The sequence below is a fragment of the Cyprinus carpio genome, chromosome B25 (genome assembly GCF_018340385.1).
Source record: "Cyprinus carpio isolate SPL01 chromosome B25, ASM1834038v1, whole genome shotgun sequence".
In the NCBI taxonomy this organism is placed as follows: Eukaryota; Metazoa; Chordata; class Actinopteri; order Cypriniformes; family Cyprinidae; genus Cyprinus; species Cyprinus carpio.
In genome coordinates this window covers 12,743,698-12,767,917 of record NC_056621.1, presented here as the reverse complement: position 1 = coordinate 12,767,917, position 24,220 = coordinate 12,743,698, and the positions used below count along the sequence as shown (strand labels likewise).

General features: G+C 35.8%; 3 protein-coding genes and 1 pseudogene across 3 annotated transcripts in view; 2 read left to right on the top strand and 2 right to left on the bottom strand.

Annotated features, from left to right (window-relative positions):
- Positions 1-2,919: 2,919 nt before the first annotated feature.
- On the top strand, positions 2,920-11,556 carry LOC109051127 (monoacylglycerol lipase ABHD2). The gene is made up of 10 exons (XM_042753024.1): positions 2,920-3,039; positions 4,688-4,920; positions 5,127-5,302; positions 5,571-5,738; positions 6,849-7,032; positions 7,126-7,218; positions 7,333-7,434; positions 7,527-7,596; positions 7,679-7,763; positions 10,747-11,556. Exons 2-10 carry the CDS (start codon positions 4,709-4,711, stop codon positions 10,911-10,913), a joined length of 1,257 nt encoding a protein of 418 aa, XP_042608958.1. The 5' UTR covers positions 2,920-3,039; positions 4,688-4,708; the 3' UTR covers positions 10,914-11,556.
- A 1,202-nt stretch (positions 11,557-12,758) lies between these two features.
- LOC122142462 lies at positions 12,759-15,112 on the bottom strand (annotated as a pseudogene).
- Positions 15,113-18,513: 3,401 nt separating this feature from the next.
- Positions 18,514-21,327, bottom strand: LOC109051283 (apoptosis-enhancing nuclease-like). Its single transcript, XM_042753029.1, has 4 exons — positions 21,198-21,327; positions 20,094-20,773; positions 19,077-19,277; positions 18,514-18,964 (listed from the first exon to the last, which is right to left on the bottom strand). The coding sequence occupies exons 2-4, from the start codon at positions 20,532-20,534 to the stop codon at positions 18,764-18,766; spliced, it is 843 nt and encodes a 280-aa protein (XP_042608963.1). The 5' UTR covers positions 20,535-20,773; positions 21,198-21,327; the 3' UTR covers positions 18,514-18,763.
- A 1,789-nt stretch (positions 21,328-23,116) lies between these two features.
- LOC109109500 (voltage-dependent calcium channel subunit alpha-2/delta-4-like) overlaps positions 23,117-24,220 on the top strand; it is a 33,844-nt gene continuing 32,740 nt past the window's right edge. Inside the window, exon 1 of the mRNA XM_042753337.1 lies at positions 23,117-23,350. The gene's annotated coding sequence lies outside the window, so the exon portion shown is untranslated. The remainder of the gene's footprint in view (positions 23,351-24,220) is intronic.

Sequence of the window (24,220 nt, the reverse complement as noted above, 5' to 3'; positions counted from 1 at the left end):
GAACTGGCAGGTCTTGCGGTGAACGTCTCGTCGGTCCCCGCCCCACCACCTCGAAGGAGTCGTTCAGTGCGAATCCGTTCGCGCCGTTATGACTACATAAGTCAAGATTAGCGTTGGCCGAGTGCAGGGGACAATATGTGCGCTCCCACGTGTATCTCTGCTCTCAGCCAATTACATCCTGTTTTTAAAATATGGCCCCCCCCTTCCCTCCTAGGGTAGTCATTAGCGCGAATAACAGTGCGCTGCTTGATTGACTTGATACAGTAAACAAAACATTTCGGTTTTACAGAACGAGGTGGCGTAGTGTGAAAACATTTGGTGGTTTCAGGCATTTGCTGTGTTTACACGGTAAAAATGACAAATACTTACATATTTTCGTTTCAAACCTGCATAACTTTCTTTCTTCTGTGTGAATACAATTAACCCTAGTAACAGAGAACTTTTCCAAAACCTTATTTTTTCGGTTCCCAAAACCAAACGGAAACAAATAAGAACCTTTTGGGAACGTTCTGTGTTTGACAGTATTAGTCACCGTTCTCTTAAGCCTAACGTTATATCGTTTTCATATAATGAAAGTGAATGAGGCTGTGTTTGTTCTGATCCACTGTATAAATAACAAACGTGGGGGTGAATAAATTATGATGGAATCTTTAGAATCTCTTTAAAGATCTGAAAAAGGAGCTGATGTTTCTGAAATGCATCATTAAGGCTTCTGCAGATGTTGGGAGTGTTCATTTAAACAATCAAGCCCAACTTGCTGTTTTAATTATGCAACTGAAGATACAGTAAGTAGGCCTAATAGAAAGCGAGATTGTTGTAACCTAAACAAACGCTGCATTCTCGCAAAAGCATAATTGGGCTTTGTGGGTCAAGTATGGGTGGGTGTATTGCTCTAGCTAAGATGCATTTATGCATGCGGGTCGGTGCAAAGTGTGGGTGATCAACTGGATGATCATGCTTTTTTTAGTATCTTGTGCTTTTGTGTAGGCCTATATGCAGCAAAATGCAAAGGCTGCTGGACAATGTAAACTGGAGGATCCAGTAATTAGAAATATTGAAAGAGAAATGGTATTATATTAGGCTAGTTAACCCTAACTTAAAAGGACTTCACAAAGTCAAACGTTTAAGGAGAAGACCAATTGTTCATGCACCACTAGATTCCATTGTATGCATAATGAAAACATAGCTTATTAATGTCTCTCTTGGCTCTGTTTCTGGGGCCCTTAAGAGCTTGTGTCTAAATGCTCCTCTACAGATACTTTTAGCCAGTCCCACTTGATTTGATTGAATATAAAGTGAGGTTGATTTTCCTCCAGCGGAAGCCCACTAATCTCTAATAATATAATGGATGTCGGCTGTGGGAAAACCATGGAGCTGGATTTTAAACATCAGACATTTAAGATCCTGGTTGTCTCACAAAATATCCATCTTATTTAGCGTCACTTAGAGTGACTAACTGAGTTCCATTTATGGCACTTACTTCGGAAATAATACATCATTTATAAGGGGGATCAATCAGTTTGTGCATTACAGAGTGCATTGTACTTGAATTTGCTGTGTAATTGCTATATTGAGGTCCTCAGTATGTTTTTGGACGGACTCGCTAGCACACTGCTGTTGTCACTTTGCATCTGCTCTCTCCAGTTCTCTGAATTTCTGTGAGAACATACCACTCTGACGAAAGCACTTGTAATACATGCGGAAACTATAACCAGCTTGCTCCATGGAGCACTGTGTGTTTTCAGTTGTATCCTGCATCTTGTGGAAATTATCAATCAGCTCACTGTTCATATTCATATATGAAGCTGTATTAAATCAATCAGTCAATCCATCCATCCATCCATCCATCCATCCATCCATCCATCCGTCTGACTGTCTATCTATCTATCTATCTATCTGTCTATCTATCTATCTATCTATCTATCTATCTATCTATCTATCTATCTATCTATCTATCACGTTTTCCTCTCTGTTTTAAGCATTTGATTTCTGGGAGATAAAATATAAACATATAAAGACATTTAAAGGGATCATTATTTATCATATTTATCATAGGATAATGTTATTTTTTCTTATTTAGCCTATTCATTAATTCATTCATCCATTCATTCCTACTTATTTATGGGATTTATTATTTGTATTAAGTATATGCGTTTTTTTCCCGTTTCTGGGTGGTTAAAATAAATGTATATGCAACATGTGCAGTAAAAAGCATGTTTAAAGGAAAGAAATTATTTCTTATTTCATTTAAATTTAGGAGAATCTATTTATTTATTGATTCCACTATTATTTTTTTTCTTTTGCTTGCTTGCTTTAGCATTTTAGTTTTCGGGAGATATAATAAATTATAGGTAAACAAACCAGTTTTAGACCTTTAAAGGGATAACATTAATTTATCTATCATTTAATTAAGTGAATATCTTTAGTTCTATTCTGTGAAACAATGCAAAACAAAGGTGATGGAAGTTTATCACGTTTCTACATACATTCCCAATTACAATATTACTTTTACTTTTTAACTTAAGTAAGCGACCTTGTAATGCTTTAAGCGACCTTGAGATTTGTGCAAAGGCTTTATAAAAACAAAGCAACTTCTTCTTAAGTGCAGTTACTTGTTGAACATTTTGTAAACTTTCACTTGAGTTTTTGGGCCCAATATTTTGACTTCTCCTTCAGTGAAAATTTAAAACAGTATCCATACTTAAACGTAAGTGTAATTTCTTTTGTACTTTTTGCTCACTTCAGGTAACAGCTATTGAATGACAGTGAAGTTGACGCTGTTGTAATTCTAGCGCACAGTGATGGTGCTGGAACCAACTGAATATCAATGGCACTGTAGGCGCGCCGAACCTGATGTCATTGTGACGCTGCTCCAATCAGAGGACACGAATGAAGACGCGCAACAGTTGCTGGGTGTTAAAGTGAATGACGATGCTTTATGAATGTTGTGTGTAGTCGTCAGATATCTGTGAGTAACGTTACATTGAAGATGTCAAAAGCAGAGGCACATATGCGTCACTGGACAACTTTGAAGACAAGGTATGCATTGTTTTTATATGCATGTTGTGCATGCTAAGAATTCGATGTTATAGTTTATATTCTGTTATAGCATAACGCACAAGCAATATTTAAATTGCTCAACGCGTCCTGAATTGTCTTATAACCAGTGCTAAAAATACGCATAATACAGCACTTTATATTGAATAATAATAATAAAAAAAATCTAAGTATGTTTATGTCAGTAAGTATGATTAACTCTGTTGACAGAGACACTGTAAACTGTACTCACTAAGAAGCAGATAGATTAACCCTCTGTAACTGTTGCATGATGAGGATACTTTGAACTGGATGAGACATCCGGGTCAGTGAAGTGCCTTTGTTTTTCTGCTGGACTGAACAATATATTTGCAATTTATCCTATGTTTATATGTGTTTAGCACTTTTTTTTTTTAAAGTTAGATTAATTGTGTCTAAACTTACTCTTTTCTATTACTTATGCATGTGTGTCTGTGTGTATATTCCTTCCTTTTATTAACAGCACTGGAGAAACTTTTTATTCAGCTACAGTCTTTCCTTAGTGCAAATCAATTTTTGAAACGTTCCATTCTGGTTTTAAGCCTCTGCATTGTACAGAGTCTGCTTTATTACGGGTCTTTAATAATACTTCGTTAGTGACAAACTCTGGTGACTCTGTTATCCTAATTCTGTTAGACTTAACCTCAGCTTTTGATTCAGTTGATCCTAAAATTCTTCTGTCTCGACTAGAATATTTTGTGAGCAACCAGGGAACTGTTCTTAGCTAGTTCAAATCATATTTAACAAATATAAGTTTCTCTGTTAGATTGGATAATCTTTCTTCATCGCCTGCTAAACTTTCCTGTGGAGTGCCGCAGGGTTCTATTCTCCCATTATTTATTTTTTTCTGTGTATTTACTTCCTTTGGGCTCTGTTTTCAGAAAGCATTAGTGTAACATTTCACTGCTATGCAGATGATACCCAAATGTAATTACCTCTGAAACGAAATAAGCATGCTGCTCTGGAATCTCTTTTTGCATGCCTTGAAGAAGTGAAAACTTGGTTCTCTCAAAATGTGTTTTTTCTGAATGAATCAAAAACCGAGGTTATAGTGTTTGGCCCCAGTGAAAATTCAGGGAGCAGAAGTATCGATAGGGACTGCCTTGCTCCCTTTACTTCTTCCTGTATCAAGAACCTTTTTAATCATTAAATAATCTGGAACAAAAGCTATCTTTCTGATCAACACTGTCCATACAATCCTACATGAAATCTGAGGTCTTGTCAGCCTATATCAGATCAGCACAGTCTTTAACTATTTTGAAATCATCTCTTAAAACCTATTTCTTCTTATTGGCTTTCGATTCATTGTGAGTTTATGGTATGAATCTGTGGGTTGCCCTGTGATCTGTCTTTGTTTGTTCAGCACTTTGGTCAGCTGTGCTTGCTGTTTTTAACTGTGCTATATAAATAAAACAAACTTGAAACTTATATAGGTCAATGAAAAGTAATGTCTAATATTATAAAAAGGAGGAATATTATCTAGTTTAAGACACATGTAGCAAGTTCTTAGATATGTAATCTTTGTGTCCATGTTTTAAAAACAATTATAATATTTTCTAAGTTAAACTATAGTATTAATACATTTCCTTTAATTTTTTTTCCTTTAAATCAGCTATTAGTAAACTAATCCATCATGAGTGCCCAAGTGGAGGCAGATGTCCGCACCATATCTCCTGAGATGCCGGCCATGTTTGATGGCATGAAGCTGGCTGCTGTAGCCACGGTGCTGTATGTCATAGTGCGGAGCCTGAACCTGAAGTGTCCCACGGCAGCACCTGACATCACCTGCCAAGACACCCCTCTCAATCGCTACCTGCTCAAGTCTTGCCCCATTCTAACCAAAGAGTGAGTGCTGCTGCTTAGAAGAATTTTTTGTCATCTTATTGCAGTCTTCTCACACATTGCATCTTTTTTAGATGGCAAAATACAATAAAATGATGCAAATTTGCTGTGGAATGACTAGAAGAATCCAGGAGTAAATTTTTAGTTATTTAGTTAAATATTTATTTGGATACAGTTAATAACTATTCGCCACCTGCTCATGTCTCCAGGTACATCCCTCCCTTATTATGGGGAAAGAGTGGACATCTCCAGACTGCTCTTTATGGGAAAATGGGAAGGGTAAAGTCCCCTAAACCTTGTGGGCTGCATAAGTACCTGCCTATGCCAGATGGAGCCACTGCCACCTTTGACCTGTTTGAGCCACAAAGCATCCACAGTACAGGAGGTGAGCCTGGGTTTTTCAATAGCAAAGAGATTTTTGACCCCAAAGGGGAAATCTTGATCTAAAAATATACACAGATCTATCATATGGTTTAAAAAGACTGGAATATTACTCACAAACTAATATTTTTATGCTGCATTCTTGCATTTTTAGACCTTGACAGCTTGTTATTTTCATCCACTTATAGTGTTTATGATTAAGACGATTCCTCTGGAGAGGCAAAGGTGTTGCTCATACTTTCACTAGTTTATCTTTCTCTGTCCCATCACAGATGACATCACCATGGTGATCTGTCCTGGGATTGGTAACCATAGCGAGAAGCATTATATACGGACCTTTGTGGATTTCACCAGAAAACAAGGCTACAGGTGTGCCGTTCTCAACCATCTTGGAGCGCTACCAAACATCGAGCTGACTTCCCCAAGGATGTTCACCTATGGTAAGCAACGCTTGGCAAGCAAGCTTGTTTGTTTTGAAACAAGAATACTTGTGAAAAACAACCAGGTAGTTGGTTAGTCACAATTTCTTTATAATAAGATGAGAGTTTTTAATTAAAAAAAAAAGAAAAAAATATATATATATCCTGTACGTAAAACTAATATATATATATATATATATATATATATATACACACTGCCCATCCAAAAAAAAAGTCACCACCTGGATTTAACTAAGCAAATAGTTAAGATCCTCCTATTGGATAATTACTGAATGGATGATTATGTTATGTGCCCAAAGAATGAGATCTACCTGAATATACTGAGTGACCAGGTTATTCCATCAATTAATTTTTTCTTCCCTGATGGCATGGGCATATTTCAAGATGACAATGCCAGGATTCATCGGGCTCAGATTGTGAAAGAGTGGTTCAGTGAGCATGCAACATCATTTTCACACATGGATTGGCCACCACAGAGTCCAGAGTCAGATCTTTACCCCATTGAGAATCTTTGGGATGTGCTGGAGAAGACTTTGCGCAGTGGTCTGACTCTCCCATCATCAATACAAGATCCTGGCGAAATATTAATGCAACTCTGGATGGGAATAAATGTTGTGACATTGCAGAAGCTTATCGAAATGATGCCACGGCGAATGCTTGCCATAATCAAAGCTAAAGGCAGTCCAATGAAATATTAGAATGTGTGACTTTTTTTTGGATGGGTAGTGTATATTTGAAATCACAGGAATAAATTACATTTTAAAATATATTCAAATAGAAAGCAGTTATTTTAAATAATAAAAATATTTCACAATATTACTGATTTTGCATCAAATAAATGCAGGCTTGGTGAGCAGAAGAGAATTCTTTAAAAAAAAAAAAAAAAAAAAAAAAAAAACATTAAAAATCTTGCTGTCCTAAACCTTTTGACTGGTAGTGTATATATGTGTGTATATTAACAGTGTCTAATTAAATCATATATATTCTTTAGAATTTTAAACTATAATTTAAAAAAACTTATCTTTCTATAGAAAATGTACAGCAACCACTAAATGCTTATTTCTGTTATGTTTAATTATGGTTTATTAACTATGTAACACTGTGTTAAAGGTTGTACCTGGGAGTTTTCAGCCATGGTGGGCTACATTAAACGCACATTCCCACAAACTCAGCTCATCGTGGTGGGCTTCAGTCTGGGAGGGAACATCGCCTGCAAGTACCTGGGTGAGAATCCAGCCAATCAGGAGCGAGTGCTGTGCTGCGTCAGCATCTGCCAAGGATATAGTGCTTTGAGGTGAGAAAGTATTTTTAACTTATGCACTTAATATACAGTTTTAAATATGTAATATTGACAAATTGGTTTTCCGTTTTATTTGTTTGTCTTTAGGGCTCAGGAGACATTTCTACAGTGGGATCAGTGCAGGAGACTATACAATTTCCTCATGGCGGACAACATGAAAAAAATAATTCTATCTCACAGGTTAGTCCTTATTTATGTGAAATATCTGACTCTGATTTATCAATGATAATGGCCACTAAACTGTATGATTGACACTTGTTCCTGGCAACCAAATGCTTTATATCCTTTATATAGGGCAAGTTTATTTGGTATGAGCTCTAGCAATATGGAGGCTGCCGACCTCAGCCATCTGTATACAGCCACTTCACTCATGCAGATTGATGACAACATTATGAGGTAGGTACTTTAAAAAGCTTTCATAAGACACTTCTGACTGCATTTTATGTTCCCCATGACGATTCTTTTCAAAATGTGTATGTCTCTATTAGGAAGTTTCATGGACACAACTCCCTAAAGGAGTACTATGAGAAGGAAAGCTGTGTGCATTATATTCACAATGTAAGTAACATTCTTGAAAGCCAGTTATACTGAGTCATGTTGTTCTTTTGAAAACCATAATCTTATATGTCTCTCATATCAGATCAGCGTTCCTCTCCTCTTGATGAACTCTTCAGATGATCCATTAGTCCACCAGTCACTGCTGACGATACCTCGCACACTAGCAGGTATTTATATATTCGATTTTTACTATTCTGTCTAATTCTTTCCATTTTTATCCATCTTTAGCAAGAAGAGTTGATGGATATGTCAAGTGGCTTTTAGCAAGCAAAAAAGAAGCCATTAAACATAAAGGACCTACCAAAGGAGTGTAAAAAAAAAAAAAGGTCACGCGTCTTCGACACGTATGGCCTAATAGTGCTTTTAGGCATCCATTAGAACTCTCACTGTGTTTCTAAGATCCTGCATTGGACACCTGTGCTGAATTTTTCAGTGCCATCTGATCTTTCCTCTGTGATTATTTATCAGATTACTGCCGTCAGCTTCTTCCTTCAGCCTCAGGTGAAGGATCCAACAGAGAACCCCTATTAACAAACCTAACTATCTCACACTAAGGAAATATGTGACACCTAATCTTCTTGAGCTTCAACAGAATTTTAAAGTTGATGCATTTTTAAAGAGGCCACAACAGAAGACTTTGCAGCCTTGCATAAGAATTTGTATGGGTTATTTAGTCTTCTGAGTATATGTCTAATTGATATTTAATGCTGTTAATTAATAATAATAATAATAAGGGTGCATTTATAATAGGATAGAGAAACCGATTCTTATTCAGGTTCAGTTAACAATAAAATAGGGTGATGTGAACCAAATACCGTTTTAAAGTACAAAATTTCCTGCACTACAGTAGCACAATCTGAATCTACATCGTAAAAGAGCAGCACAAGATGTGCAGCCGACGATTCTCTCAAATGAATATCTCTTGAATCGCTTTTTTAAGTGAATCAAAAGCATATTCCTCTACTAGTGTAATCTGATTTCTGAACGAATGCTTCACGTGAGTTGCTTCTTTTTAGTGACTCAAAGGCATAATGCACAATCAATATAGTTTCATTTCTGAATGAATGCCTCTTGTTAGTCTGCTTTCTTTTTAGTGAATCAAAAGGATCTTGCACAACCAAAGTAGTTTGATTTCTACATGAATGTCTGTTGTGAGTTGCATCTTTTTAGTGAATTATAGGCATAATGTCCAGTTACTGAAAGAATTCATTTTATGAGTCAGTTCTTTTTATCGAATTGAAATCATACATAACGACCAGTGTAGTTCGACTTCTGAATAAATGACTGAGTCAGTTCTCTGTAGTGAAAAACGTCTTGGTTACGTATGTAACCCTCATTCCCATTTGGAGACGTCACATCGGTAATGACCGACGAATTGGGATCTCACTTAGAGAGAACACTGGGAAAACGTATCCATTCCACTTGGAACAGGAACGTTGCGGAAGCCCCATTCTTCCTGCAGGAGGTTTCGGAAGCACTTACAAATATGAACAACTGTTTGTTTAGGTGCATATGGAAGATTAGAGGTAGAGATGCACCGATTGCAATTTTCTTGGCAGATTCCGATTTCTGATTTTTTGGAAGTGTGACCTGCCGATACCGATTTTTGCAGATCCCGATTTTCTTTCTATCTAAGAACTATAATTGACAGCATACACAAACAAAAATCTATTATTAAATTATTATTTACATAATAAAAAAAAATATTAAACATTACAATTTCCCCAATCTGGACTAAGTTATGGATTTTTTTTCTCACTTAAACACCTCTCAAAATAAAGTGCTCTGTGACTGGAAAGAGGAAGAAATTGTTTACTTAAAATGAGTTGATGTATCAAAACAGATGTAGTTTCCCTATTTATATTAAATGGTAATGGTAATTTCCCCTAACCTTATTAAATGCGTCATCTTTCAAATCAAATTATTACTTCATTTCAGTTAATTCAGTTAGAATAATAAGAAACTTTAGAGTTGTTACCATTCAAATGAAATTAGTATTAACAAACTCTGTCTTTCCACTGCTGAGGAAACAGAAGCTGCATCTAAAGTGGTATTATATGCATTTACAGTGCATAAATAATTTTATAAGTTACATATTTCTTTAAACATACAAATAAATGTTGAAAAAAAGCAATGATACTTTTAAATATGACTAAACTACCAGTAGGTGGCGGCAAATTACTGTTTTAATGAGTGACTCATTTATTCATTCATTCAGCCGATTCATTCAAACAGCTGATTCATTCAGAAACGAGGCAAGTTCCACCACGTCTGGCTGCCGAAAGGATGGAGGAGCTCGACAGGGTCTACAGTCTACAGCCGACATTAAACCGGGGCCTCTTAGTGCTTCTACCCGTTTGAGGTGAGAACACAGGAGGATACCGACTCCACACGAAGGCTATAGAATCTAGCAAACGTGTTGGTGGTCGCCAAGCCCGTAGCTCTTCAAACATCTGTTAGCGAGGTGCCAATAGCCAGCGCCCAGGAGGATGCAACACTTCTAGTAGAGTGCGCTCACAACCTGAACGGGCAGGGGGCACACCCTGTGCCTGATAAGCCAGGGTGATGGCATCCACTATCCAGTGGGCCATCCTCTGCTTGGAGACGGCCTTCCCCTTCTGCCGGCCTCCATAACAGACAAAGAGCTGGTCTGAGGTCCTGAAGCTTTGTGTCCAGTCTTAAAAAGGCTCAGATGGGAACAAAGCAAAGCTAGAGCTGGGTCTGCCTCCTCCGGGGGCAGCGCTCGCAGGTTCACCACCTGATCCCTGAAGGGAGTAATGCGAACCTTGGGCACATAGCCGGGCCGGGGCCTCAGGATTACTTGGGAGTCAGCCGGCCAAACTCTGACTCCCTGGATGCAATCATTGCATGCCAATGTGTATTGGCTCGTTTAGTTTACACTCGAAGTGGATTGGTCTCTCCTAGCGAGAGCCTAATTTGTTGGTCATTACCGACTGAAAGGCAACATACAGTACGCGTAGCAAGTGTAGTCCAGTTTTCCTAAAATAATGACTCTTATGAGTCAGTACTTAGTGAATCAAAAACATACATCTAGAATGAAAGGCTTCCTCTAAAAAGATTGTGTAAAGACATTAAAATAGCTTTCAATGTGTACCTAAGATAGGATAAATCTATATTGTTTCCCCACAGAAAAGAAGCAAAATGTGATCTTCGCTCTGACACTACATGGAGGTCATCTCGGCTTCTTTGAAGGCGCTGTTCTTTTTCCTCAACCTCTTTCCTGGATGGACAAAGTCATAGTCAGTTATGCCAATGCTATCTGTCAATGGGAGAAACACAGGCCGCAGTGCCAGTAGGAAAAATAATGCCTTGTGCAACACTTTATGGTGTTCTTGTTTTCTCTGACTTGAGATTAGATGATGGTTTCTAAAGGTCTGACTCACCAGAGTTTGCTCTGATCTTCAAGCAGGAGTTTGAGAGAAAGCACATATGGTAATAAATTACACTTGCCATAAGCTGAGTCAGATGTCAGTGGTGTATCGCTACAAAGCCTGACAAACTGTGCAGAGGGATTCATAAAATGTTTTTGAAAAAGGTTATAGTGAACCTTGTGGAAAAAAAACATACTTGGTAAGAGGAGATGGTAAAGAGGTGTAGACTAATAACTGTTGTAACTAACACCAAGTTCACCAGCTGTCATTTACATAAATTTTTCTATACTATGATGTCAGCGTATCTCGAATAATAACTCATCAAATCACCTTTGTGAGATTAAATTTTTGATTAGTTTAGAAATTGTTAATATTTAGTGATAAAAGTTCAATAGAATTTGAAAATGTGCACTTACATTTGCTTTTGAATAGTTTTTCTGTCAGGTCGCCTTATGTTTTATTGACACTTTATTCCATGGTACTTTTAATTGTAACTTTTTATTGCTGCTTCAGTGGCACAATTATTTTCATTAAATGTATTTAATAGTTTCCCTGTAGAGATGGAAGCGCAAACAATTGAAGCAATAATCTGACAATGTCTCCCATTTATTGGTCTTTTAAAACTATCTCTCTGTCATTCTTACTGTCATTCTCTGTTGTTGAACAAGACAAACATGGCAAATGATTTACTTTTAATGTAACATTAAACCAAAATAAGAACAATGACCGTTTTATATTGCACTGTAGAAGGGGTTTAGGTTTTTCACATCACGTCTTGAATTTTCATTGAATAATAACCAGTTAAAATCCCTTCTTGACAGTATCTAACAACTGGAATCAGACAATATCTAATCTTAACATGTTTATTTTTATTTTAGTATTCTGACTACTTTTATTTTATTTCAATTTATATTAATTATTATTTTAAATTATATTTATATATATATATATATATATATATTTACTTGTTTTTATGTTAAAAAAACTTTTTTTATTATAAAAGCATTGTCCCCCACATTTTGCTAACAATGGGTTGCAATATTTTGCAAACACCATATAAAATGAACAGAAAATAGGCTGATTATCATCTGATCAGGCTGATTTTGTCTAGGTTAAGCATCTTTCACTGCCTTAATGTTTTTGTTTATTTTTAATGACTTCAGTTTCAAGTCTTTTTCGTACCCAATATGTGGAAACTGCCATAATTTGTACATCTTATTTTCTAGAAATAGATAGATGTAGCACTCAAGCACAATGTTTGACATTCCGAAAGGTTTTTATTTGTTTTCTTTTACAGGAAATACATGATAATGTAATAAAGTGTGCACTTGATTTATAATGAAAATGTATGTACTCACTTTAACATTCTATAGAAAGTTCTCCATTCAAAACATATTCTTAGAATTATGTTTTAAACATTGACTGGGTTGAGTATTTTTTCCATTCTCTAGCTTAACAAGAGAAACAACAGAGATGTCTGGACTCTGTCATCTGCCATCTGCTCCAAAAGTATATCTATTTTTTGGGTTAAATCTGAAGATGGGGCCCTGTCTGAGATTAGTAAGGGAATGTCAAGCGCTCCAATAGAACGCAGTGTCAGGAACTAACTGAACGTATCTGTTTCATTCCTCTTTAATGACATCTGGAGACTTTTTCCGGTAAGTTGGCTGCTTGGTATGGGAAAATCTCTATGTTGTTGGGTTCACTCTCAGAAAACAAAAACATGTTCGATCATTCTGTAATACCAATACAACTACAATAACAACAGAGTCGCTTTCTTGTGCGGCAACAGATAAAAAGTGCTTAGTCGAAAAGTTGTGCTGCTGTGGCCTTGCCGTCGTATTTGGCACCTTTCCCATTGAAGTCTGAAGGCAGGATTTCAGCATCAAACTCCTTGAAGTAATTCTCCAGCTCATCACCATGGACAAACACTTCAAAGACACAGAAAGTCAAAACCACTTTCTCATCCATCATAAATAAAATGATTCATCGTCTTGTTTTCCACAAATACTGTCCAAAACCATTTACCCTTTCCAACAGTTTGCTCTTCATCAGGGGTTTGACCACATTGTAGGTGGTAGTGAAGTACCAGGGCTGGTGGATGAAGTGCACTGCTTTGAAACGTGCTGGGAAAGAGTCCTGGCCAAACACAAGAAAAAGCAACAATTAAGATGTGGAAAGACGAACATTTATGTGTTATCAATAGCTTTATAGACTACAAAGTTCGATATGCCAACTAACTAATCTTCAAATGAATGCAAAATCAGTCATGGTAATGCTGTCATTTTGACTTATACTGCCACTTGGTGGTGTGAATGCAGCAATTCATAAAAGTACATAATTACTGACTTTTAGCAGGTGATCGTGATTGATAAATTTTATACTAATTTCTTCTGTATTTTAAGACAAAAAAAAGATAAATGCGTCACCTGCAACATGTCCACCATTTTTTTCAGCTCTGTGGGCTTGATGCCAGAAGCTTGCTGCATTGTGAAACCTTTAAAGTTTTCGATGATGCAAAACCCGTTGATCTGAGTCTCTTCATTTTCCAGAAGCTTCTCGAGGATCACACAATAGGCTCTGAGGATCTGGAACATACACAATGTCAATACACGTGACAGACTGCATCCTTGCTGATTAAAAGTATTAATTTCTTCAAAAAAACTGACCTTAACATTTTTGATCAGTAGTGTATATTTTTTATTAATATAATAAAAAAAAATGAAAAAGAGAAAGGGACATCAATCAAAATACAAACTTACTACCAGTTCAGCCTATTATTATTTTTTTAAAAATCACCTCATCAAAAGTGATCTCCTCATAATCCCAGTTCTCAATGTTGAAGAGCAGCACCACACACGGCCGTATTTATCTCTGCTGGACAGGATCCCTGGGTAACCGGCCTCAATGGTGCTGCGGACAGCCTCTGGGGTCAAGTTTTCAAAGAGTTCAGGGTAATCCCGTCTGAAGCGCACATAACCTTCAGGATAATAAAACCAATAGTAGCATCTCAGGGCGAGCAGCATTCCGGTGGTAGCAACTGTAAAAATAAAAACCCTTTGGCAAAACTATTTACCCTTCATAAGCTCATAGGCCCCTGTTAACTTCATATTTTCTGGCACGGATGAACCTCACCAGCACGGTATCGGGTTTGTCCCCAAAAGTGTCCTGAACACCTTTAGCAAGGTCGTCTCCAGAGTCCGCCTTCTCTTTAATAATACCTCTGAGTTCCTTTACGGCTGACACTCGCTTCTCATCTGTCTCATTTAGCTCATCTTTAGCCTACAACAATTGAAAATATTCATAAAACACAACAATTTCTTTGTAAAGTAGCAGTTTTTTAGACAGTCAGAATGTGCAATGAAGTCTGCTAATTCGACAGGAGATGCCATTGTGTAGTGGGAACTGGATTTTTTATATTTTCTTAAAAAATATTGTGCGAAACTTGCCACAGTGATGCTAGATGGCTGCTAGGTTATTACTGGGATGTTTATTTTGTGTGGTCACTGTGTGGTTAAATAAGCGATATCAAACAAGTAGCAGTGCGATATGGCTGTATATAAATTTTCTTTATAAATTTAACAATAGCAATGCTTCACTAACTTAATATTAAGTAAGCTATAGTTAATTCATATTTAGACAGCTAAAATGTGCTTTGTTCAGTCTAAAATGTGTATATTTTATACTTTCTGAAGACTTGCTCACAACCTTCTGTACTGTGTGGTCGGGTATTTGCTCGCAGGGTCCGAACACCGGCCCGTGATCTTTGACTGTGAGGTGCTCCAGCTTAGCCCTGAGGGCCTGCTCCTCCTCGGACACCATCCGGTGAATGTTCCACTCTATGAAAAGTTATGGAGAAAGACTTATGAAAAGATCCTAATCCTGAGTTTGAGCAAACACTTTAGTTTAGTAGCCCTAATCAATGGAAGCTAGTGTGGGCCAGTGCTAAGCTCACTCACATGAACTGTGTAAAGCCTAGTAAACCCGGTCTGAGAATGGGGATAAGCTGCTAATGTACGTAGCTCTATCCCTAAACACTAAGATCCGCCTCGTTCTTAAACATTTGTTCACCAAGTGAGTAATGGTTTGGAGGAACCTGGGTGAGATATCACGTTGAGTGACATAACAGGGTCTTAAGACTTCAATGGGAAATACTTTGTTTCACTAACGGAAACAGTTCTTATAATATCTGTAAGCAAATGAAACACTGAATGTGGTTTTACAGTTAATAAAGACAAAAAATGTACTTACAACAACAGCCATTGCTTCAGATGCTCAGTGCAACTTTCTGTGAAAACAGATAATGATCACAAGAAAAATGCTTCGACTCCAACAACAAAAGGCTTTTTATGACATACAGTCAAATGTATAAAGTCATAAAGTTGAATGATTTGGTAAAACTTTTTATCATTATACATATACTTAGTATTTAAGTCATATTCTTTGATGAACCAAAGTTATCTGTTACTTTTAATTTAAAACGAGTTGTCTTAATATAAATTTTATTAGAAACAATCACTGAAAGTGGCGATTTTTAAAAATATTTGGATACTCAGGTCCCAAATGATGATGATTTTCCTTGTTTTATTTTATAAAATGTTATATGCATAAACACCCAATTATATTGTTTGACAAGGAAACATTAAGCATGATATAATAAAGAAAACATGTAGTTTGGGAAATTAAATATGTAGCTTTGTTTTGTCATGGTACTATTTATGTCCTTTTCTACCCACTATTAGATTAATAAAATACTAAAATAATAAATCAATAAAATAAAATAAATCGAATAAAATATATATAAAAAATAATATTTAAAATTTAATAAAGATTATTTTTGTAATGAATATTCTAATCAATTATTATGGCTTCTGACCAGTTTTAGAAATCTCAAGTAAATGTATATTGACTTAAGGACGTTTTTGTACTGGAAATTAACACATAACCAACATTTAATGCCATGACTTGAAATTAAGACTTTTCTGTTCCTTTTCAAGGCCTAAATTTGTGAAAAAGTGATTTATGGCTTTTTAAGATCTGCAGAAACCCTGGTAATAAAATGGCAAAATAAATAAACATGAAATATTGCCAATAAAATCGTAATAAGGCCAATTAAATAACATGGATTAATAGAAAACAGAAATAAAAATATTAAGCATGTTTAAAACCTTGTTAATGTGTTAACTTTGAAAGTTTTCTAGTAAAATCATTTTTTGTGGACTCTCAAGAAACACTTTGTGTCCACCTGGGAGTCCCCGAAGTCCAATTTTAAGGGCAGATTACCGAAGGGTAATCTTAGACATAGGGTTGTAAAATTGGGACATTTCTTGCTATATCCCAAGCATTCCAGCAGGATTGTTAAATCTCCATTAGTCCCTGACATGTTGAGGTGAAAATTGCACCAACTGCAAAAGCTGAAAGTGAAAAAATCTCCCGGATTACTTTAATTCATTCTACCTCATTACAACCACCAACACTTTGAAAGAATAGAGAATTAACCATCATTATCATTAATATTTTCAAAATGACATCATAAATCCCATGCTCTATCCTAGGAAACAACACTTACCTGACACAATGCGGTGCTGCTCAAGCCACCAGAACTGAGTGAGGTGAGGAACAGCGGGCTGCAATAATTTGTAGTGTGACCTGTGATGGATTAACAACGTCATATGGATTATGCAGAACAGATTTGATGTTAATCAGCCAAAAAAGAGAAAAGAGCAAAGAGAACATTGACCAATAGCCTGCAGCCAATAGTATCATGACTCTCATATTTTTAATCAAAGGAACCTTCCCCCTGACCCCAAACACATTGTGTAATTAAAAAAAAAAAAAAAATGGAGTTTATGAGAAAGAGTGTGTCAGACATATAAGCGGTTAATAATATTAGAGGTTAAATGTATTGGATGGATTCAAGCACCAGTGAAAAATATGTGCTGGCAACGTGAATGGTTTCTGGAAATAGACCTTGAACACAAAGCCATGTTCAAATGCCAAGATAGGCATTTTCATTAGAATTAGGTTATAAAATAATGCATCAGTTTAAAACATCAAACCTTTTAGGAACTCGACATATAAACAGCTAATCAGATTTAATTTTTTTACCATAAAAGCTGTATATGTAAAATTTGCTTTACAAAACTTGTAAAAACAACAGAGAAATATGAAAATAAATGTTAATAAATAAATAATATAATAAATTGCAAATAGTTTTGTAAAAACCGAAATACTAGTTTGCCGAAGCTTTGTAAATCTGCTTGGAAGGATATTTATAGCTAAAATGCTATACAAGTAAATTAAGAATTATGTTACTGAATTAAAAATCTTTCCAAAAAAATTAATAAATAATAATGATTGTATATTTAACAATATTCTTATAAAGGCCAGACAAAAATAGTCTTAAAATCTCAAGACAGTACTCAAAATTCAGTTTTAGTTGTAAGCAGCCAGTGGTTTGCAGCCAGAAATATCGTATTCCTCCCTCAAACGCCACTGCAATGTTTCCCACTGATACATTGATCGGTGGGGTGGCCATAATCCTGTAAAGCAGGATTTTAGCCTTTGAATGTGAGGGGCTGTATTACTAAAAGAAGCAGTGATTGCAGCACAATGGTTGTCTCTGTGCTACCAGAGCTGCTCAGCATTCATTTTACGTCTGTTGGGGTAAAGGCACAGTTGACAGACAATAAATGTGAAGATTCATTATTATGTAGGTATATTGTTTCAGCTAAGCCAGAATCTTTAGATCAATAAACATTTACATGACAACTTATAAGACAACCCATTACATCACAGTTTCAATCCAACCTTGGTCATGTGCTGCCAAGTAAGCGCTTGCATCACACCGTAGTCTATTAAACACCAAAATACTAGAGTCCAAGTTTTGAAATGTATATCTTGACAATATAACTATTGTACGAGCAAAGAAAAGAGTGAAAGCAGTTACACTTGGCCACTGGGGCCAAGAGTGGCATTACATGGGTTGGACCAAAATGTAGGCCTATTTACTGATAAATGAGGTGATGATGTAGTTTCAGCTTTTCTTTCTTCTGTTGAGCAAAACAGAAGATATTTTTTGAAGAATGTTGGTAACCAAACAAGTGACGGTAGCCATTGACTTCCAGTAGGGGTGAGCGATAAACCAGCAGACACCATCACTGGTAGAAAAATTTCAACCGATAAAAACAACTTACCAAACAAATATCCAAACTTATTATTATTATTATTAATCTTTTTGCTGAAATTTCACTACCTACCTTGAAAGAAATGCTATAAACTGATTTGGAGTTCGAGAACATTTTTTCCATAATCTTTATTTAAACATTTTTGTATTTAAAGTTTTCACATGACAGTACTTTTTGGATAAACAGCATTATCAGAATGACAATATATGAGTGTTTAGTGCTAACTAGCAGCATAATGCCATTAACATTACACATTAATAATATTGATCATACAAATTAAGACTCACAATGGAGTTATATATTCCCTAAACCCCCCCCCCCCCCCCCCCCGTACAATCTGTGTAAATTTAGAAACCAGTTATTAACTTTAATATTCAAAATCCCTTAATAAACATTATAAAATTTTACAGAGTCAAAGTTTAAGTTATTTAAATAAACTTTTCAAGTGCAAGGTAATGAGCTACAACATTTCCATGTATTTCCTTATTGACCGTTAACATGTTTAGAAAAGTTGCAGGTTTAAATAACATTAACCAACAAAGACAGTTCCTAGCATTGAGGTTGGCATCATTATCCTAACTCTTGGTCTTAGGGGCTGCAGTCCATTATGCTTTCTGGCCAGTATTGGTCCTGCATGTAGTGCTCAAGATTGTTGTTGTTGGGGTTTGAGGTATGGACGGTGTTTAAATCCTTGGACAGTATTTTCTTTTCCCACTGGTCCTCTACCAGCTTGTACAGGTCCATGGCAGCACAAGCTTCCTCTACAGAGCAGTGACCCATTCTTCCAGACTAAAAAATATCCAGTATTTAAACATCAAGCACCAAGTAAAGAGAAAACACAACAAGCTTGATGTTCCCAACTTTATCTCATGAGAAAACCTGATCTGCTACACAGTCTTACCTGTATGGTCCTATTGAGAAGTTTCCGAGACAGTTTCTTCAACGAGACATTGCATCTAATGGAGGTGTTATACAACCCTCGCAGCAATCTACAGGAACAGGTATCTCTAATCATTTGTGGTGGGACCGAGATGTCAAGAACCTGGAAATCATTAAATAAGGCGTGGCCCACAATAATCTTCCCTGTGAGGATGTTGACAATCTAAAAAAAAAAAAAAGACAAAAAGCACAGTGTTATTTCAGCAATATTCTAAGAAATACAGTAGCCATTTATGAACATAGTTCAATAATTAGTATGTAAATATAAAAATGTAAATATTTACTTATGTGTGTGCATCTATAACTATATATATATATATATATATATATATATAGATATATATATATATATATATATATATATATATATATATATACACACACACACACACAAGCTGTATAATTAAAAACAATGTAACTAGTGTATTAAAAATGTTCAAATGTTTTCTCAAAAAGGTTACAACATGATACATAAAAAATACAAATAGAAAATATTATCTAAATCAAACATTGAGTATAATATAGATTTTAGAAAAAAAAAATAATTGTAGTAAAAAAATAATGTAACTAATTAATTTAAATTTATTTTAAAAACACTGTTAATTATATAAAAGTAAACAGATGAATTTTTTTTAAAAAGTAGAATGTACCATACTTAAAAAATAATTCTATTTTTTAAATCTACTATTATTTGTTAATCTTTTAATTTATGTTTATATTAATAAAAATGTCAGCTTAAATAATATTAAATAAATGTATTTTTGTAAAAAAAAAAAAAAAAAATACATATTTTTGACTGGACAGTAAAAATATGGCAGGGCAATTAAACCAGCTGAACTAGTGGCTTTTCTGTACCGGCTGGGGAAAAATTCCCTATAGTTTAAAACTACTATAAATATATCAAATTATGGCAGAGCATATAAACCCACTTGAACAGAAACTTTTATATAGAGTGCAGTTAGGTACAGTGCCTCCTCACCTCGTTCTGAGCGTCCTCAAAAGCCACTGCCTGTTGTAAATGATGTTTCCTAATGCCACTCCATCTTGTGCGGTAGTCTGTGACTGGATTTCGAGGTAAAATATATCTATCATACAAAACACTACCATAATAATTTACTATACTACAGCGTGCCACTTCGTTACACTTGCCCCCAGTTCCAGTGCCGACCATTTCACAGTCCATAGCTACAAGCCTAGAGTGGTCTATTCCCACACATGGCGAACTCCTGCCACTAGTGGGAGGACTGGATTCAGACGAAAAACCACTGTCCACCTCCCAGCTGTTACAGAGAGGTAATGCCGACTCAGCTTCACCAGTCAGTGTATAAGGAGTTAACGTTACTCTGGGCCTTTTGAATTGCACATAATGTGACTGTTCAGATACAGAATCCGAAACATCTCTATGTTTAACACACTCCATCTTGTTTTCCAAAAGCTCATCTGACTTTCTTTTCTTTCCTCGTTTTTCGTTCAAATGACAAATTCATGGAATTCAGTTGTGGATTTTTTCGGTTTATTCTTTTTTCCTTCTTCTTTTAGCTTGATGAGAAATAGTGCTTGTTTCTTCGTTTGGTCTGACAACATATTTTCGGTCCACACCATTACTGGTGGAGTATCTCCAAGGCGAATCAGACATTACGTCACTATGTAGTTTTACATCTGTCAAAAAAAAGAAGATACTTTTGTCAATCAAAGTTACAGTATCTGTGTCCTTATAGAGATCAATGACAAATAATACCCAAGATGCAATATGGAAGAATTAGACAGCTTGCAAGTAACTAAGTTAACATACATAAACAACATTAACTCTATATTTGACTAAATAATCCATCTAAGGAAAGGAGATGGTCGGAAAGTGTCAATTATTTACCGCTCTATTATATTTAAGTTGTGCTCGTGACCATTCAGTAGTCACTTAGCACTGGCTAGCTAACCATTCAGCAAGGAAACATTACCGTTATCTGTCGCGTTTTGTGTTTAATAATAACAACACAAACCCTAAATAATATTACATTCTAAAACATTCCAGCAAAAACGCTTATAAGCGTTGTAAAACTTAGATAACTTAGACATTAGCACATACCTCTGCGTGCACGTGGATCCAGTGAGAAGCAGTGCTACGAGAACATGCCGAGACAAGATCCAAATCCAGCGATTTGATTGGTCGAGCCGTTTCTACATATTCCACTATGATTGGTCAAAACAAATGCCAGTGCAGAGGGGTTCTTCGTTGAAAATATTGATGTATTGTTGTTTTGTTTCGCTGCTGTGTAAATCAATGTGTGGACTGCGGAATTTGGACAGAGACCGTTTTATGAATGGAAGTCAACTGAATTAGTACGCTAAATAAACTGCTAAGAGATAAATAGCAATACAATCTGAAGGAATCTGACAGCTAACCAGATAATATGTTCAGGCACATTTGATTTTTAATTTTCACTATATTAATGTGATATTGTAATGAATTTGAGCATATTTCTGGAGAGCCTTGGCTGAGAACTGTTTTAAGTGCTTGTTAGTGTGTCTCTGACATTTTTATTTATTAATCAATTTATTTATTTAAATCAGTTTGATCATGATGATCTATATGTTGTAATTTGTAAATCTGTATCATTTGTAACATTGTACTTGTTTATCTCTTATTCTTATTTCTTGATCAACAGGAAGTCAAGGTATTTTTTCCCTTTGAGGTCCCTGATGACAACAATAAAATGTTATTAAGAGGAAAGATCATCCAAAAATGAAAATTCTGTGATATATTCACTATAAAACCTGTATGACTTTCTTTCTACCATGGGATTCAAAACGAAAAATCATAAATGAAATATTGATTGATCTTCTTATGTTGCCATTTGGATATGTTGCCATTCCTGCTCGTGATCATGGGAAGAACTCCACATAGATGATCTCAGAGTCTTCAAAATTCATTGGAAGTAGACACATTTATATACTGTGGTTCTCACTAATGTTATACAATTCAAGGAAATAATAACCTTTCTGATTTATAGAATAGTTTGCTGCTTAAAAGCTTTTTTCTTTAGAAAAGAGAGAGCAAAAAGTCACACAGCATATGGTCAAACTTAGTTCCTGATGCAAAAGTCACATGACAGATAGTAAATAACAGTATACAGTTCACTTAGTGGCCATCTAAAGACCCTTTTATTTTTTTTTTCACATGAATGAATTGGATCTGGAGCTTTTTAGCTTTAAGAAACATGAAATTATCATGAACTATTCTTCAAAACCTACAGAAAGAAAATCATACAGGATGGATGGCGCATCATGAGAATGCCTGCATATCATCATGCAAAACAAGCGGCTGTCATGTCCCCACTAGATGGCCTTGTCCTTCTACAAACCACAGCTTTTCACTGTTCACTCAGCTGTGGACATAGGCCAACCTCCCGAAATCACTACTAATCCTCTTAGTGACAACAAAACTCTTACTCGCCCAATCCGCTGCGTCTCTTCAGTGTGCCCACCCTTTTCTCCTCTCCATCTCCCCTCCCCACGCTTATGAACCCACTGTGTGGGGAGATTGTAAATCCAAGTGGATTACACTGTAAATTGGGTGATGGAGGATTGGATGCTCTGGAAAGTGAATCTCATCTGTAGCAGTGGGCTTGCCATTTGCTTGATTTATATATTATAACTGGGATTATATCATGCCAAGAACCATGGAACTTTGGAGAACATCTTTCAGGTGGGATGTTTTGCAGATGATGTGATGAGAGCATGCATTATTTGATATCATGTTCACCTGAGTTTAACACGAAGAAAGAAGGACCTAATGATAACTAAGTGGATTACTTGGATTATCTGTATCATCCTGAATATGAGAAGCATTGATTACTTAACACAGCTCAATGAGAATTTGAGACGTTTCTGGAAGATCTGAGCATGATTAAGGGTTTCGCTGACTTGGATCATCAGGCCCTCCAAGAACTTTTGGATGTGCAAGTTTAGTTGATGAGGAGCTTGGAAGGGTTGTAAAGAGGCGTTTGAAATTATTTAGGCCAGAATGAATGGAAGTAAGTGGAATGGACATTGAATTTTAGTTGTCTAACTGGAGTAGTGGATTCTCAGGACCTTCTTCTTGTGACAGATGTGGCTCTTAAGGATAGATGTCAGCATCATGTATAACATCAGAGGGTCTTCTTGGGTCACATTCTTCACTGTCTACACAGGCTGGCTTTGCATCTTTACACATGCTCAAATGAAAATTCCACCAGAAACGTAAGATTCACTTTCATTTCAGTTGTTTAGCACCTTCATTTTTTAAGGTACCACTGGTTAGATTTTCTCTGTTGATGATGTTTTGTTTCCTACTGTCATTTTATTCAGCCAATGGTTTTAGTAGATGCTTGTAAGACCAGACAGACTACTTCAGGGTCTAATTTGTACTGTGGCGACTTCAGTTCCATGCATATTAGAAACTCTAATGAGACAGGAAGAGAAATTGCTCTGAGAGTTGTGTGATCATTTTTAGTAATTCCCTGATTCCCTGAGTTTGCTGAGGTGTAAAATTCAGTTCTCATGAGGCTTGGAAGTCATTCAGTGCAATAGCAGATGGCAGGCATTCTCGACATACGTAAGCAGCAGTTATACAATTTTAAGGTGGAAACGGAAAAATAATTTGGTGATATGACCATAATTGTCTCATAAATTACTAATACAGAAAAAAATATTATTATTATTATTAATATAATTATTATATAACCATATATATATACACACAAAATAATATAAAAAAGATAATAAAATATTTGAAAAAAAATTCTAATGCATTTTTAAAGGGATAATTCGCCCAAAAATTAAAATTATGTCAACATTAACTCACCTTAATGTTGTTTCAAACCTGACTTTCCATCTTCTGTGGAACACAAAAGAAGATATTTTAAAGCATGTTGTTAACCAAACTATTGTGGTGACCACTGACTTCCACTGAATGGACAAAAAATTTATTTCCCAAAATATCTTTTATGTTCCACAGAAGATGATAGTCATGCATGTTTGGAACAACATGAATAAATGATAACAGAATTTGAAATGTTTTGGGTATTCGTTTAATGTTGTCACAATTCTGACTGGCCCTACAAAAACAAA